The 13,975-nt window shown below is 35.6% G+C and overlaps 1 protein-coding gene across 9 annotated transcripts in view; it reads left to right on the top strand.

Moving 5' to 3' along the window:
- UBR3 (ubiquitin protein ligase E3 component n-recognin 3) overlaps positions 1-13,975 on the top strand; it is a 239,015-nt gene that overhangs the window by 156,490 nt on the left and 68,550 nt on the right. For 7 of the 9 annotated variants that reach the window (XR_009257324.1, XR_009257322.1, XM_058714506.1 and 4 more), the window contains 3 exons: positions 3,845-3,955; positions 8,805-9,017; positions 10,471-10,607. Coding sequence is in view for 7 of the 9 variants with exons in the window: in XM_058714506.1 (XP_058570489.1) it covers positions 3,845-3,955; positions 8,805-9,017; positions 10,471-10,607 (461 nt within the window). In the remaining 2 variants the exon portion in view is untranslated. The remainder of the gene's footprint in view (positions 1-3,844; positions 3,956-8,804; positions 9,018-10,470; positions 10,608-13,975) is intronic. The other 2 variants (XM_058714495.1, XM_058714516.1) reach the window with 1 other exon arrangement.

Genomic DNA, 13,975 nt, shown 5'->3' with positions numbered 1-13,975 from the left:
GTTTTTTACTTTCATAATGGTTATTTTCTGTATATCTGGTGTGCTCCCTGGACTATATACGTCTAGAGGTGTAGGGCCATTCTTATATTGATTTTACAGTCTCCTCAGGAGCTAGCACATGCTGTGTGTGTTGTAGGTGCTTAGTGGATTTCTTACTGAATTACTCTAGCATAGAGTACCTGAGTTTTGTATACAGGCAGACAGATAGACTGTATGCAGCAGAAGAGTTTCTATTAATGAGCACTGATTCTGATTACAGAATTAAACTATGTAAATTGTTCTCTTCATATCAGTTGCATGCATTTTACAGAGTCAACCTGTAGAGTTTTAGTTGTGTAAGGCAGTAGTGCCGTTGTATTATATTATGAGAGTATTATATTATGAGAGAGAGGACAGAGTAGGGCGGGAGCCCGAGCTTTGGAGTCAGATAGACTTGGGTTTGAACTTGGATTCTGCCATATATAACTGAGTGGTCTTGGTAAACTTTTCATTCCTTTTTTGGTAATGTTTTAATAAATATTGAGGCTATGAAGATTCATTGTTAAGCAATTCTTAGCACAGTGGTGTGGGCTCATTGTTGAAGTCTTCCTAAAATATTAGTCTCATGTTAGTAAATATTTTCCTGCCTTTTTGTTTTGACTCTGATTCAAACAAGAAATCTAACAGTTACTTAGACAAATGGCATACTGATTTTAGTTTTAAAAGCTGATTTATTAAAATGGAAGGGGCACCTGGGTGGCTCAGTTGGTTAAGCATCTGGCTCTTGATTTCAGCTCAGGTCATGATCTTACGATTCATAGGATTAAGCCCTGTGTTGGGCTCTGTGCTGGCAGTGCAGAGCCTGCTTAGGATTCTCTGTCTGTCTCTGTCTCTCCCCTGCTGTGCTTGGGTGCTCTCTCTTGCTCTCTCTCTCTCTCTCAAAATAAAATAAATAAATATAACATTAAAAAAAGAAGTAAGATAAATTACATTTTTATAATACATTGCCAAAGAGAGCAGCTTATTAACTGACTAACCATTCTAAAATGATCTAAATCTGTTTCTACTTCAAGCGCTCCAAAACATAAAACAAAGATGAGCAGGTCTCCTATTGCTATTCTGATTTGTAACAATAGAAGCTAGCTCACCTGCTGTGAGTATTTGATTTGTGCTGCTACACATCTTTAAATAGGCTGGAAAGGCATTTTGCACCATGTAATATTTTCAACTTTCAGATGTTCATGAAGAACATTAGAATTCTTTTAGAACATTAGAACATTCATTTAACATTAGAATTTTGTTTACTATTGTTTAAAGATTATTTGGTCACCTTACATTATATTGTAAAAATTTCTTTCCAAAGTAAAAATAAAGTTTAAAGCTATACTCAGTTTTAGTGGCTCTCAAATCTTTCATCATGTGCTATCACCCATGTTAGACCTTTTTCCTAATTTTGCTCTGGCCTGGTCATCTGTTTACTACAGACTCTAGAGGGTGAACTGAACTCAAGTTCAGGCCCAAATAGTGTTTGATAGAGGCCAAATGAAAATTTGAGAGGATTATTTTAGGAGGAAAAGTCTAAGCCTGTTTATAGGTTGAGGGGAAGGAATTAGTAGAGAAGGAGAGAAGGAAGAGTTGAAGATACAAGAAAAAGAGGAGATTAAAAAAGTTAACTTATAGAACAGATTTCAAAAGGGTATTGTAGTTGCTTATATAATCTAGGTCCCTTCTTTATTGCATATTCTATTAAACCCATGTAAATGTTAAGGTACTTTTTGGGGTTATTTTATGACCAAATTTGTAGTCCAGAAAGATGCATGGAGGGTGATGCATTATGGAGAGAAGAAATTGGCATCAAGGTGACCAGTTAAAAAACTTTGTTGAAAAACCTCCTCCCCCACAACAAATGATGCAGACATGAATGTTATAGTGGAAATGAAGAGGAGGGGCCCAAATCATGTTTTATTTAGGAGATAGAATCTGCATAGTTTGGGAGCTAATACTGTGGTGTAAAAGAAAGAATGTGATGTAGAATAACTCTTAGCATTCTGATTTGGTGACTGAAAAGATTGTGGAGTTTTTAAACCAAGAGGGAAAGAAAGATTCATGGGGGGAAAAAGACAAATTTATGACACATTTAAAACAAATGTTTATTTATTTATTATGAGAGAGAGTGTGTGTGTGGGTAGGGGAGGGGCAGAGAGCGGAGGAGAGAGAGAATCCCAAGCAGACTCTGTGCTATCAGCATGGAGCCCAAAACAGGGCTCAGTCCCATGAACTGTGAGATCATGACCTGAGCTGAAATCAAGGGTCTGACACTTAACCAACTGAGCCACCCAGGCACCCAGTGACATATTTTTTAATGTTACCTGAGGGACATCAAACTAGAGATTTCTGCTTGGGAGTTGAGTGGTTGTATCTGTCACTAAGACAAGTGATCCAAGTTTGGAGAGTAGTCAAATTTACTGATTAAATCACTCAGAGAACAGTTCTAGTAAGAAGAGAGTGGCACAAAGAACCTTGAGGAATATAAACATTGAAGGGACAAGAAAGAAAAAAGTTGTTATTCCATTGCATCTATCTATCTGTCTATCTATCTATCTATCTATCTATCTATCTATCCATCCATCCATCTATCTATCTATCTATACCACAACTTCTATATAAATAATACTGCTATGAACATAGGCATGCATGTATCCTTTTAATTAGGAATTTTGTATTTTGGGGGTAAATACCCAGTAATGCAATTACTGGATCACAAGGTAGTTCGATTTTTGAGGAATCTCCATACTGTTTTCCACAGCTGCTGTACCAATTTGCATTCCCACCAACAGTGAATGAGGGTTCCTTTTTCTCCACATCCTTACCAACACCTGTTGTTTCTTGTGTTTTTGATTTTAGCCATTCTGACAAGTGTGAGATGGTATCTCATTGTAGTTTTGATTTGCATTTCCCTGCTGATGAGTGATGTTGAGCATCTTTTCATGTGTCTGTTGGTCATCTGGATATCTTCTTTGGAGAAGTGTTTGTTCATGTCTTCTGCCCATTTTTAAATTGGATTATTTATTTTTGGGGTTTTGAGCTTGATAAGTTCTTTATATATTTCAGATACTAACCCTTTCAGCCATAAAAAAGAATGAAATCTTACCATTTACAATGACATGGATGGAGCTAGAGAGTATAATGCTAGCAAAATAAGTCAGTCAGAGAAAGACAAATATCATATGATTTCACTTATATGTGGAATTTAAGAAACAAAACAAATAAGCAAGGGAAGAAAAGAGAGAGACAGCAAAAGAAATGGACTCTTAACTGTAAAGAACAAACTGATGTTACCAGAGGGGAGGTGGGTGGGGAGGGAGGGGTGAAATAGGATTAAGGAATGCACTTGTCATGATGAGCACTGGATGATGTATGGACGTACTGAATCACTGTATTGTACACCTGAAACTAATAGAACACTGTGTGTTAACTACACTGGAATTACAGTAAAAGAAAGAAGTTGTTAATGTCAGATATCACAGAGCAGGTAAAATAATCGATAGCAGAATAGTTTATAGTGAACTATAATATAATATCAAGAGTTTATATTTCATGGGGTAGAGAAAGTGTAATTTATAGTTGCTCTCTTTCATTATGAGCCTAGATATTTGGAAGCTAGAAGTTTATGGTATTTCAAGTTTAAAGATAACTGCCTTGGTGCTGTCAAGTTGGCTGTTACTTTATATCATAAAAAATACGAAGTTCACATTAGTATAACGGTATGAAATCATTCAGAGGTTTATGTGGATATGTTTAGGTATGTTTATGCTTCTTAAAAATTAATTGTATTGTCTCTTTTTTTTTTTTTTTTTTTTTTAAGAGTTCTTGTCTATTGGCAGTATCAATTGGCTGGGAAGGAGGTGTTTATGTACAGACCTGTGGCCACACGTTACATATAGATTGTCATAAATCTTACATGGAATCATTACGGGTAAGTTGATTTAAAGGTGTATGTATCTTTCCAGGTATTAAATATTTTTATAGCATATATATCCCAGTTCATCTTGGGTGATTTTGATTGCCATTTGAACTATTCAGCCTTGTAATTCCCTGACCCCTTCAGCTTTAGGAATTTCATTTTTTTTTTTTTTTTTACTTCACTTTAGCAACTGATTTCCATGGTAGTAATTCTAGACTTTGCTACTCTAGCTCTGAAATACTATGCTTTAATATCCTACTATATCATTTTGTTATATGATCACTCTTCATATTTTCTTATTTCATTTTCATTAGCGTGTTTTGCTTCTGACATCAAGATCTCTAGTCCTTTAACCCCTTTATATTTTCCCTAGCGTTAGTTCTTCCTAGCCTCACTTTTTTGAACAGTGCCTATCCTGCTCTGAATATCATTCATTTAGTCCTCCTCCCTTGGTTTTAGACCCAGGCAGCTAGCCCTCCAGAAAAACCATAAAACTAAGTTAAGTGGTATGTCTGTAAATTTGTGGTTTCCTATATAATAGTGGCTTAAACTAGGGTCACAGATTGTAGATATTATTTATCGATTCATTTACCTGTCTTTGATTGGTTTCCTCTCTTAGTGTCCCCAGCAGCTATTCCAAACCTTTGCCTCCTCTATCCCAGGCTCTTTGCCTAAACTCCAAGATTCCTTTCCCCTCATCAGATTCTGTCTCTTCCTTTGTTACCGAGAAAACAGTGGCTTTCTGTCACACGCTACCTTAGCTTCCTACTTTGCTGATCTATTCCCTGATAAATGAGTCTGCATCCCAACCAATCCTTTTCTTCTCTACTCTTTGAGATAGTATTCCTTCTTCTGTTCAGGAATAATTTTTCTGTTTATGCTGTAATATTCCTTTCTACCATTACCTTAGGAGCTTTGATCTATTAGTAAGTAACCTCTTTTTATTCCATATCTTAAGTTTTTCTGCCCATTCTATTGTCTCTTTTCAGTCCATAAAGATGCTCAGATCCCTGCCATTCAGAATTCCTTCATTTGACTTTGCATTCCCCTGTAGCTGCAGTTTTTCTCTTTTTCTTAGCTCAACTTCTTAGAAGTGTGGTCTTCTCTATTCCCTGATTCCTAGCTCAGAAGCAGTGGATTCCTATTTTTGCCTTCTTATCCTTCCCTATCACATTCATTTAGCAAATTCTATTAATTCTGTTTCTTAAATCTCACTTGACTGTACTCTACTTTCATTATTGTTGCTTCTGCCTTTTTGTGTATGCCTTCATTTCTCATCTTGACTATTGCAATTGCTTTCTTATCAGTTTCCTTACTCCAAGTCTGATTTATTCACTACATTGATCTTTCTAATATGTAAATCTGATGACATATGTCATTGGCTTAAAAATCCTTTACTGAATTCTTCCTGATGGGATAAAGTCCATTCTTCTCTGAATGGCATTCAAGGCACTTCATGATCTGGGCTTGCCTGTTGTTGCTTCAGCTTTATCTTTCATCAATTCAGCATTAATAAGCTAATTAATGGTTCCTTAAGCACATTATTCATTTTTCATATATCTCCATTCAGTCGTTTATTCAACAAATATTTATTCAGTGCTTACAGTGTTCCAGATACTTTGATAGACATTGGGGATTCATCAGTGAATAAGACACAGTTCCTTCCCTTTAGGAGTTTACTATGGATTGCATGAGATGGTGTATGTGCTGAGTGTTATGAGGTATACACAGGGCCTTTTTGGAACATCTGCCAAGTGCCAGAACATTTGATGAATTAAGGTGCTTGAGTGATGAGAGATAAGGGAAGATTAGGGGTCATACTGTAGAGGACCTGGTAGTTCATGTAAGGAACTTGGACTTTGTTTAGATAGGTTCTTTACAGAGAGCCATTAAAGCCATTTAAGACTTTTAAGCAGAGATATGTTCAGAAAGATCATTGTGGTAATTGTGTAGATGGTAGGGGATTATGGTGGGATTGCAGGAGAGTAAGAAAGAATGCAATGATACTTAGGAGGTATGAAATGATGGTGGCTTGGGGTTAGTCATGGCATTGGAGATGGAGAAGAGCTTAGAGATTTGAAATATATTTAGAAGAAAGATCTTCTGGATGTGGTGAGAGATAGCATGTGGAGTGTCAGAGGGAGGAAGAAATCAGGTGATCATTGAAAGATTTTGATTGGGAATAAGAGTCACATTAGGTGGATCACGTTGGCAGCAGTATGGTTGGAAGACTAGTTAGGAGATATTAGCAAAGAGAGTAGAAGGAAGTAGATGGAAGGACTTGTGAGATTTATTAATTAGATATTGAGATGGGAGAAGGTAGGAAGCAGAAGGAGCTGTCATGACTCTCTTTTCTGAGATAGGAAGTGTAGCTTTATGCTTCTAGAGTAAAAGGGGCAAGGCTCGGGTAGGTGAAGGGACTTGACAAGTGAGGAGGTGGTTTGGAAGAAACACTTCGGAATTGGGTGAGAGAGTGCTTCATAGGATGTTGGGGAGAGATTGTCAGGAAGTATTCAGGGCTCAGTTGGCGTGGAAACACTTTGTAGCAAGAAGCTATTTCAGTATTCCATAACAACCCTTAATTCGAGTGTAGAATTGGAGAAGCCATACATTGGGTTAATTTTGTATGAAGGTTTTGTGGAGTGTGCCTGATAGAAGGACAAATGGACAGGGAATGAGAAGTATTGACCGAAGAGTTTTTGAAGTGGTAGATCGTGTATAGGCAGGAGAGGAAAGGCTTGATAAAGTGGGGAAAAAAGGAGGAACTAAGACAGCTAGGAGTTGGCAGTCAGAATGTAAGCTGTTTGGATTTAATATTTTCAGATACGGACACTTTGGGGTCATTTCAGTATAAGGGGATAGTCATGGTAGCAGATGCTGGAGTAGAGTGGAGGTCAAAGCTATAAGAAATAATGAGGTCAGAGAGCTGATAGACTGAGATGTAAGATTGGTTGTCTCCGTTACACACTGAAGTTGCACAGGAGGATGACGGGACTTGGAGCGATGAGGAAAATTGATTTAGGTACCAAACTCTTGAGTGATGGAGGGCAGTGGATGACAGTAAAAAGGAAGGAAAAGGGTGATGTCACCAAATGACATTAGCCACAAACATGGGAGAATGCAAGAGTAAAGATCTCAAGCCAGCACTGGAGATGAGAAGGATACTAGGTGGGAGGGATGTGGGAGAATGAGCAGTGCCTACTTGAGAATGCTTCTGGAGAGGCTTTAGGAAAGAACGCATTTTCAATCAAGGCAAAGAGGGGGATCTAGCATTCTTTAAAATTAAATTATAGAGGAGCTTATCATAGAACGTTCTTCAGTGATATCAGGACCCTTTCCCCAACCGTCTAGTATGCTCTACTCTTCTTGTATATCTTTAAAACTTAGCTCACAAGTCTCCTCTGAGAAGCCTTCTCTGTTGTATTTTTCACACTATTGTTATAATTTATTCGTTTCTATTTGCTTTTATATTGTTAGGACCTTAAGTGAAGATGTACCTTAAGTCTTTATGCTATCACCTGGCACAGCATTTGACACATGTTAGGAGCTTAACAAATATTTGTAGAATTGGATTTAAGAAGACATGGTGTTATATTTTTAAGAACTTAAAAGAAGTGTCAAAAAGTGAAAAAAGTAGAATTTTGTTCTTTTAGTCAAAGTATTTGAGATCCAAGATAAAGCAATTAAGAGTGGGGAACTTAGGGGCACCTGGGTGGCTCAGTTGGTTAAGTGTCCAGCTCTTGATCTCAGCTCAGGTCATGATCTCGTGGTTTGTGGGTTCAAGCCCCGCATAGAGCTCTGTGCTGATGATGTGGAGCCTGCTAGGGATTCTGTCTCTCCTTCTCTCTGCCCCTCCCCACTTGTGTGTGCTCTCTCTTTCTCTCTCAAAATAAGTAAACATAAAAAAAATTAAAAACAAAAAAGAGTGGGGAAATTTAAATTCATCCTGACATTGTCATTACCTTTGTAACCATAGACAGATTCATTTTCTTCTCTTTGTATCCTTTTTTGCTCATTATTTTTGTCTTGTTTGTGATAATGGTCATATTGTAGTATTTGTACATTTACATTAATACATTAAAACATATTTTGAGATAGAACATTAGGTTAGTGGCAGAATAAGAAAGAGACTGCTGAGAAAAAGAGTAATATAGTGGTTATGACTAAATAGCAGTGGCCTAAAGAGCAAAATAGATGTGTGGTGGTGTCATGCAAAAGAAAGGAACAAATGTAACCATCTGGATTCCTGCCTTAAGTTTTCTGGTTAGTTAGCATGTATAGCAGTCTCTCGTGAACAAGAATTTTCCTAGGCATATACACTTATGTGTCTCTTTAAAAAATTCTCTTTCCTCCTCTTTCTATCAGAAACATCTGAAGAAAAGGGTGATAAATTAATTCCCCTCCTCTTACACTTATGTTCTAAATACTATAACTGAATCTTTCCCCATCCACTAATCCTAAACAAATCCACTGCATGAAGTCCAGTCAGTTGTGTTTGGCAGTTAAAGACACATCACGTTTTTAAGGCTCAATTCTCAAAAGTTGTCAATTCTTCATCAAGAGAGAAAGAGGACATGCATGCGCAAGCAGGGGAGGAGCAGAGAGGGAGGGACAGAGGATACGAGGTGGGATCCATGCTGACAACAGAGAGCTTGATGCGGGGCTCAAACCTGCCAAATGTGAGATCGTGGCCTGAACTGAAGTTGGATGCTTAACTGAGTGAGCCACCTGGGTACCCCTAAGGATGTCTTTTTTTTTTTTTTTTGTATGGTTCATTTGTTTACCATAAAATGTAATGGTGTAAATTTTGTTTTCTGTAGAGGTGTGCATTATAAATCTGTATGTTTATTTCATCTTTTAGAATGACCAGGTTCTTCAGGGCTTCTCAGTGGACAAAGGAGAATTCACGTGTCCTCTCTGCAGGCAATTTGCTAACAGTGTTCTTCCTTGTTATCCTGGAAGTAATGTGGAAAGTAACCTTTGGCAACGTCCTAGTAACAAAAGCATACAAGACCTCATAAAGGAAGTGGAGGAGCTGCAGGGACGGCCGGGAGCTTTCCCAGTAAGCATCAGTGTAAGGCAGAAATACCCTGGTAACCTCAGCTCTGCTTTCAGCTCTCATTTTCCTTCCTTTCATTTTCATTCCCTTTCTAAATTGCTCTGGACCTTTAAACATTTAATAGAAATTGCTTTTAGATGTTTTTCTCTTCTGTTTGTGGTTGCTACAAAGAAAAATGAGAATAATGGAACAAATTCTTACCAAAGACTATACTTTTTCCTTCATCTAAATTGTTATAGTTTTAATATACATCTTCCAGATCATGAAATTCTATAAGCTTAGATATGGTTAGATTCTTTTAAGATGTTGAAATCTTAAACCAAACAAATAAATTACATATATATGTATCTTGTAATGTGAAGCATAGTCTAACCACTTTAAAATATGTCTGTTAGGTATATTAGGATTAAGATGACATGTGTACACATACACACTTTTTATGTGTATAGTTATAGATTTACATACATTGTGTGTGTGTTAGATAAAATATCATACACTTGATTGAACCATTCACAAGCCAGTCTGTTTTACTGTGGGATTTGGTGTAAGTGAACCCATCTTTTATCCCATTCAGTAGGATTTTTTAGTTTTATTTTTTAAATTATTTTTTTAAACATTTATTTATTATCGAGAGACAGAGAGAGACAGAGCGTGAGCAGGAGAGGGGCAGAGAGAGAGGGAGACACAGAATCTGAAGCAAGTTCCAGGCTCTGAGCTGTCAGGACAGAGCCGGACACAGGGCTCAAACTCACAAACGGTGAGATCATGACCTGAGCCGAAGCCGGACGCTCCACCGACTGAGCCACCCAGGCGCTCCAGGATTTTTTAATTTGATTTAAATACTTAAATATTTCACCTTTAATACAGGTTTATGATGTGGGTCTGAAAGAAGTCATAGCTGTGCCTAGTTTAAGCAGTAAATGTATGAAAACTATTAATATTTGACTTTTGGGACAGAAATTTATAGTTAAAAGCTACTCTGAAAGATTCATCTCTTGGCAGTTTCTTTTCTCAGTTGAAGACTATAATTTTAGAGTCTGTAGTTTTCTTCTTTTGTAAATCCAAATTTTTATGTGTTTAAAATATGCTTAAAGCAAGGGACATCAATATTAGTGTTTGAGAAATGAACTTAAATGAAAATCAGGTTGTTTATAAACATGAAAACTGTTCCAAAATATTATTTTAATGACATGTACTCATTTGTTTAGCATATAGGTTTGTGTGGTTAGTTCATGGTTAGATTATAGGCGAACCAATCACAATATAGAATTAGGATAAGATAAGAGAAAATATTTCTTAATCTATTTTATCCTTGTACAGTAAATATATTTATGGTAGAAAGTTAATGTACATTTGTTTTAACTTTTGAACTTTAATTTCCTAGTGTATTCATATGATAAACCTTGTAGACTATATTAGAGAAAGTGAATATGAATAAACTTTATATATATGTTTCCTTTTTTTGCAGTCAGAAACCAACTTAAGTAAAGAAATGGAATCTGTTATGAAAGATATCAAAAATACCACTCAGAAAAAATATAGAGACTATAGCAAGACGCCAGGCTCACCAGACAATGATTTTCTCTTTATGTATTCTGTTGCTAGGTAGGTATACATGTTATGTACTTCAATATTTACCTATTATTGGTAGTTGGTTTTTTGGTTTGTTTACTGTCATCCATATTTATTTGAAGAAAGGATATGTATTTTTTATGTTGGTTAAAATTATGGCTAGTTTTAGAAATTCCTCAAAGGATCATAAAAATGCAGGTTTCCTTCGTTTTCTGAAGAATTTTTATTTTAATGAAATATTGGGTGAAATGTTCTTATATATTATAGGATATGTGGGAAAAAGTATATTGTTAACATTTTGGGACAGTCTACCTCAAAGCATGTGAGTATTATATATGAAGGATGTTGTTAAGAAATCACTGTTCAAGTCCTATCAAGAAGTGATAATACTATAAACAAAAACATTGTAATATATTAAACACTTTTAATTTGTTTTTAATTCATAAGTAAGAAGAACTTATTTTCTTTGTTTTCAGCTAGTAAAAGATCTAGTAATATCCTAGAAGACTGTAGGTGGTTAGACAATCAGATAAAGGAGCCAAAGCAAGAGATCAGGCATGCTCTAAGCCTCTATTAGTAGCTAGCAGGGGGCTCAAGAAAATAGAGGTAAATACTTCTCATCTTTCAAATTAGGTAGGATTAGTCTAATTGACTGAGTAGGTGTTCAGTACCTAAGAAATAATTCCAAATAGGAATTTTAGAAAACTTAATTGAATGAAAATGGAGAACCATAAAAGAAGTAAATAGAAAAGAAGCAGGCACAGTTAGGAACTTGTAAACACATTCTGCCAGAACTGATGTTGTAGACCCCTGGATATCCTTAGAAGCATACTTCATATTTCATCCCAAGTAGTGTTATAATAGGCAACATTTAGAGAGATAACGTAACTTGAATGTCATGCAGCAAAATTAGGGGCATGTAGGACTAGAATTCAGATCTGAGTCAAGGTCTATCGTTCTTTCAATTACTGTCTTCCTTTTTCCTCCCCCGTGTTCACATTTTATAGGTCATATGTGCATGTGGTTCATCAGGGCCATTCTGTCTGCCCTGTTCCTGGAGCAGAGGGTAGTAAGAGTAAATGAACAATATGTAGTCTTTAGAACCTAGGAAAAAAGGAACCAGACTTAAGGAAATTGCAAGCAGGTTAGAGCTCAAGATAAGGAGACATTAGTCTTTCATTTAAGAATGCAGATGCTGGACATAAATTGATGTAAAAGGATCTAATGGCTTGGGAAGTAATTTTCTAGTCTGCACATTCCTAGACTATTGTTGTCATTTATCCAGAATACTTCGGGAGAACATATAACAGTTAATTCAACATTTTGTGTTTGGACAGTTACCAACTGCATACTTGCAATAAAATACACTTTATGTGAAAACTAAATTGAATATGATTTAATTTTGCTAAGGTTTCAAGGTTTTAAAAAACTTACATACAATATTGTAGTAGTAATGGTGTAGAAGACTGAGATGAATATAGACCCACCCAGTTATGCTATGTGTATGTGTGTGTGTATATATGTGTGTATGTTTATATATATGTTATATATGTGTGTGTATGTATATATACATTTGTGTGTAAATACTATGTTTATGTTGCTTATTTATGCCTTTCATTTTCTTAGGATTGACCTCGTAAGAAAATTCTGGTTGAATAGGAATGATCTGTCCGTGGAATTTTTCTACAGTATGATAAATCAAATAACTTGATTTAAATTTAGTTTAGTGGAAATTTTAGATTCTTATTTCTTGAATATATAAATTCCTATTTTCTTAAATATAAAATAACTTATAAAGCTTGTCATTTTAATAGTAGACTTTATAGGATACCCAGCATATTTTGGGTTTTCTTTTAAGGGAAACCCAATTTGGTTAAAATTGTCCAGGCCATTATAAAGTTCTCACAGTGAGATTACATGCCTTTTCTAAGTTTTGCTTAGTCATTAAAAAGAAAACAAACAGAAACCAAATTAATTTAAAAAATTAACAAAAACACAAATTGAAGGAAAAAAGTATATTGTAAGTTTTGTGTCTTAATGTAATTTTCTCAAAGTATGAAACCAGGTCTTTATAAATAACTTATGCCTAGCATATAACCTTATTTCATAAATACATATGATTATAGATTATGATTATTTTCATGCCTAAAATGTAGGCATTAAAATGTTTAGCAATATTTAAAATGTTTAAATGTTTAAGTACTTAGAAGTAAACTTACTTGAATTACTTAACTTTTAAATTAAATATTGTGATTCTTAAATGTATAATTCATTAGAATGTGCACATTTATTTGTATTTGACATTAGTAATTTAAATGGACTGCAACCCTGTTTCCCAGAGCTGAATTTCTTCCCACTGAATGAGTAATTTAGTTTGCTCTTTAGGGAACTTAAATTTTTTGATGTTTAGGAACAAAATACATCCAGTGGTAAAGTAGCCTATAAAACTGTGGATTTTAATTGTTTTAGAGATTTTTTTTTTTGTAAGGCAATACATTATTTCTTTGTTTTTCATTTTATTTGCATGGTAAAGCAGCCTTGGAGGATTTTTTTTTTTTTTTAATTTTTTTTTTCAACATTTTTTATTTATTTTTGGGACAGAGAGAGACAGAGCATGAACGGGGGAGGGGCAGAGAGAGAGGGAGACACAGAATCGGAAACAGGCTCCAGGCTCCGAGCCATCAGCCCAGAGCCTGACGTGGGGCTCGAACTCACGGACCGCGAGATCGTGACCTGGCTGAAGTCGGACGCTTAACCGACTGCGCCACCCAGGCGCCCCTTGGAGGATTTTTTTGAGGGCAGTAGAGAAGAAATTGTTGGAATAATATCTTTCTGTTACATTAAAATTAATCAGAATTACTATATTCAAGTTTTATTGTATTTCCAAAAAATGGTCTGTTGCAAATGTCAGTCATTCAGATGGATTATGGAAAGTTAATTTGGGGAAGAAAGCTTTCTTCACTTAAATACCAATTCATTATTTCTTTATTGAAACAATAAATGACACTAATTTTAGTATTAGATTTTTCCAAGGATTTTGGACTCAAGTTACACATAGCCTAGAAGTATTGGTGAGTAGCATTTAGCCTGTATATATATAGCAAGAAACACGGAAAATGGAAAGATGAAACATGAGTAGCTGAGATGTAGATGGAGAGACATCTTTAAGTCACAGTGGGCAAACTGCTCCATAGAGTGAGTGCACCTTGCTTTACACATTAGTTGCATAATTTTAAACTTTATCAATGAATTATGTTCAAAATAAAAGGAATGCTTGCTAAAATACCATATTATCCATTTTAAAACCAAAATTTATTTGATAATAACCACCCCCCCCTTTTTTTTTGTTTCACTGCTGGATTTAAGGAAATAGAAGGAAGGGTCAGCAAAAGAAAGAGAAT

This window comes from Neofelis nebulosa, chromosome 2 (genome assembly GCF_028018385.1).
Source record: "Neofelis nebulosa isolate mNeoNeb1 chromosome 2, mNeoNeb1.pri, whole genome shotgun sequence".
Lineage (NCBI taxonomy): Eukaryota > Metazoa > Chordata > Mammalia > Carnivora > Felidae > Neofelis > Neofelis nebulosa.
The sequence above is the reverse complement of the archived record's forward strand: the minus strand, read 5'-3'. Positions and strand labels throughout refer to the sequence as shown.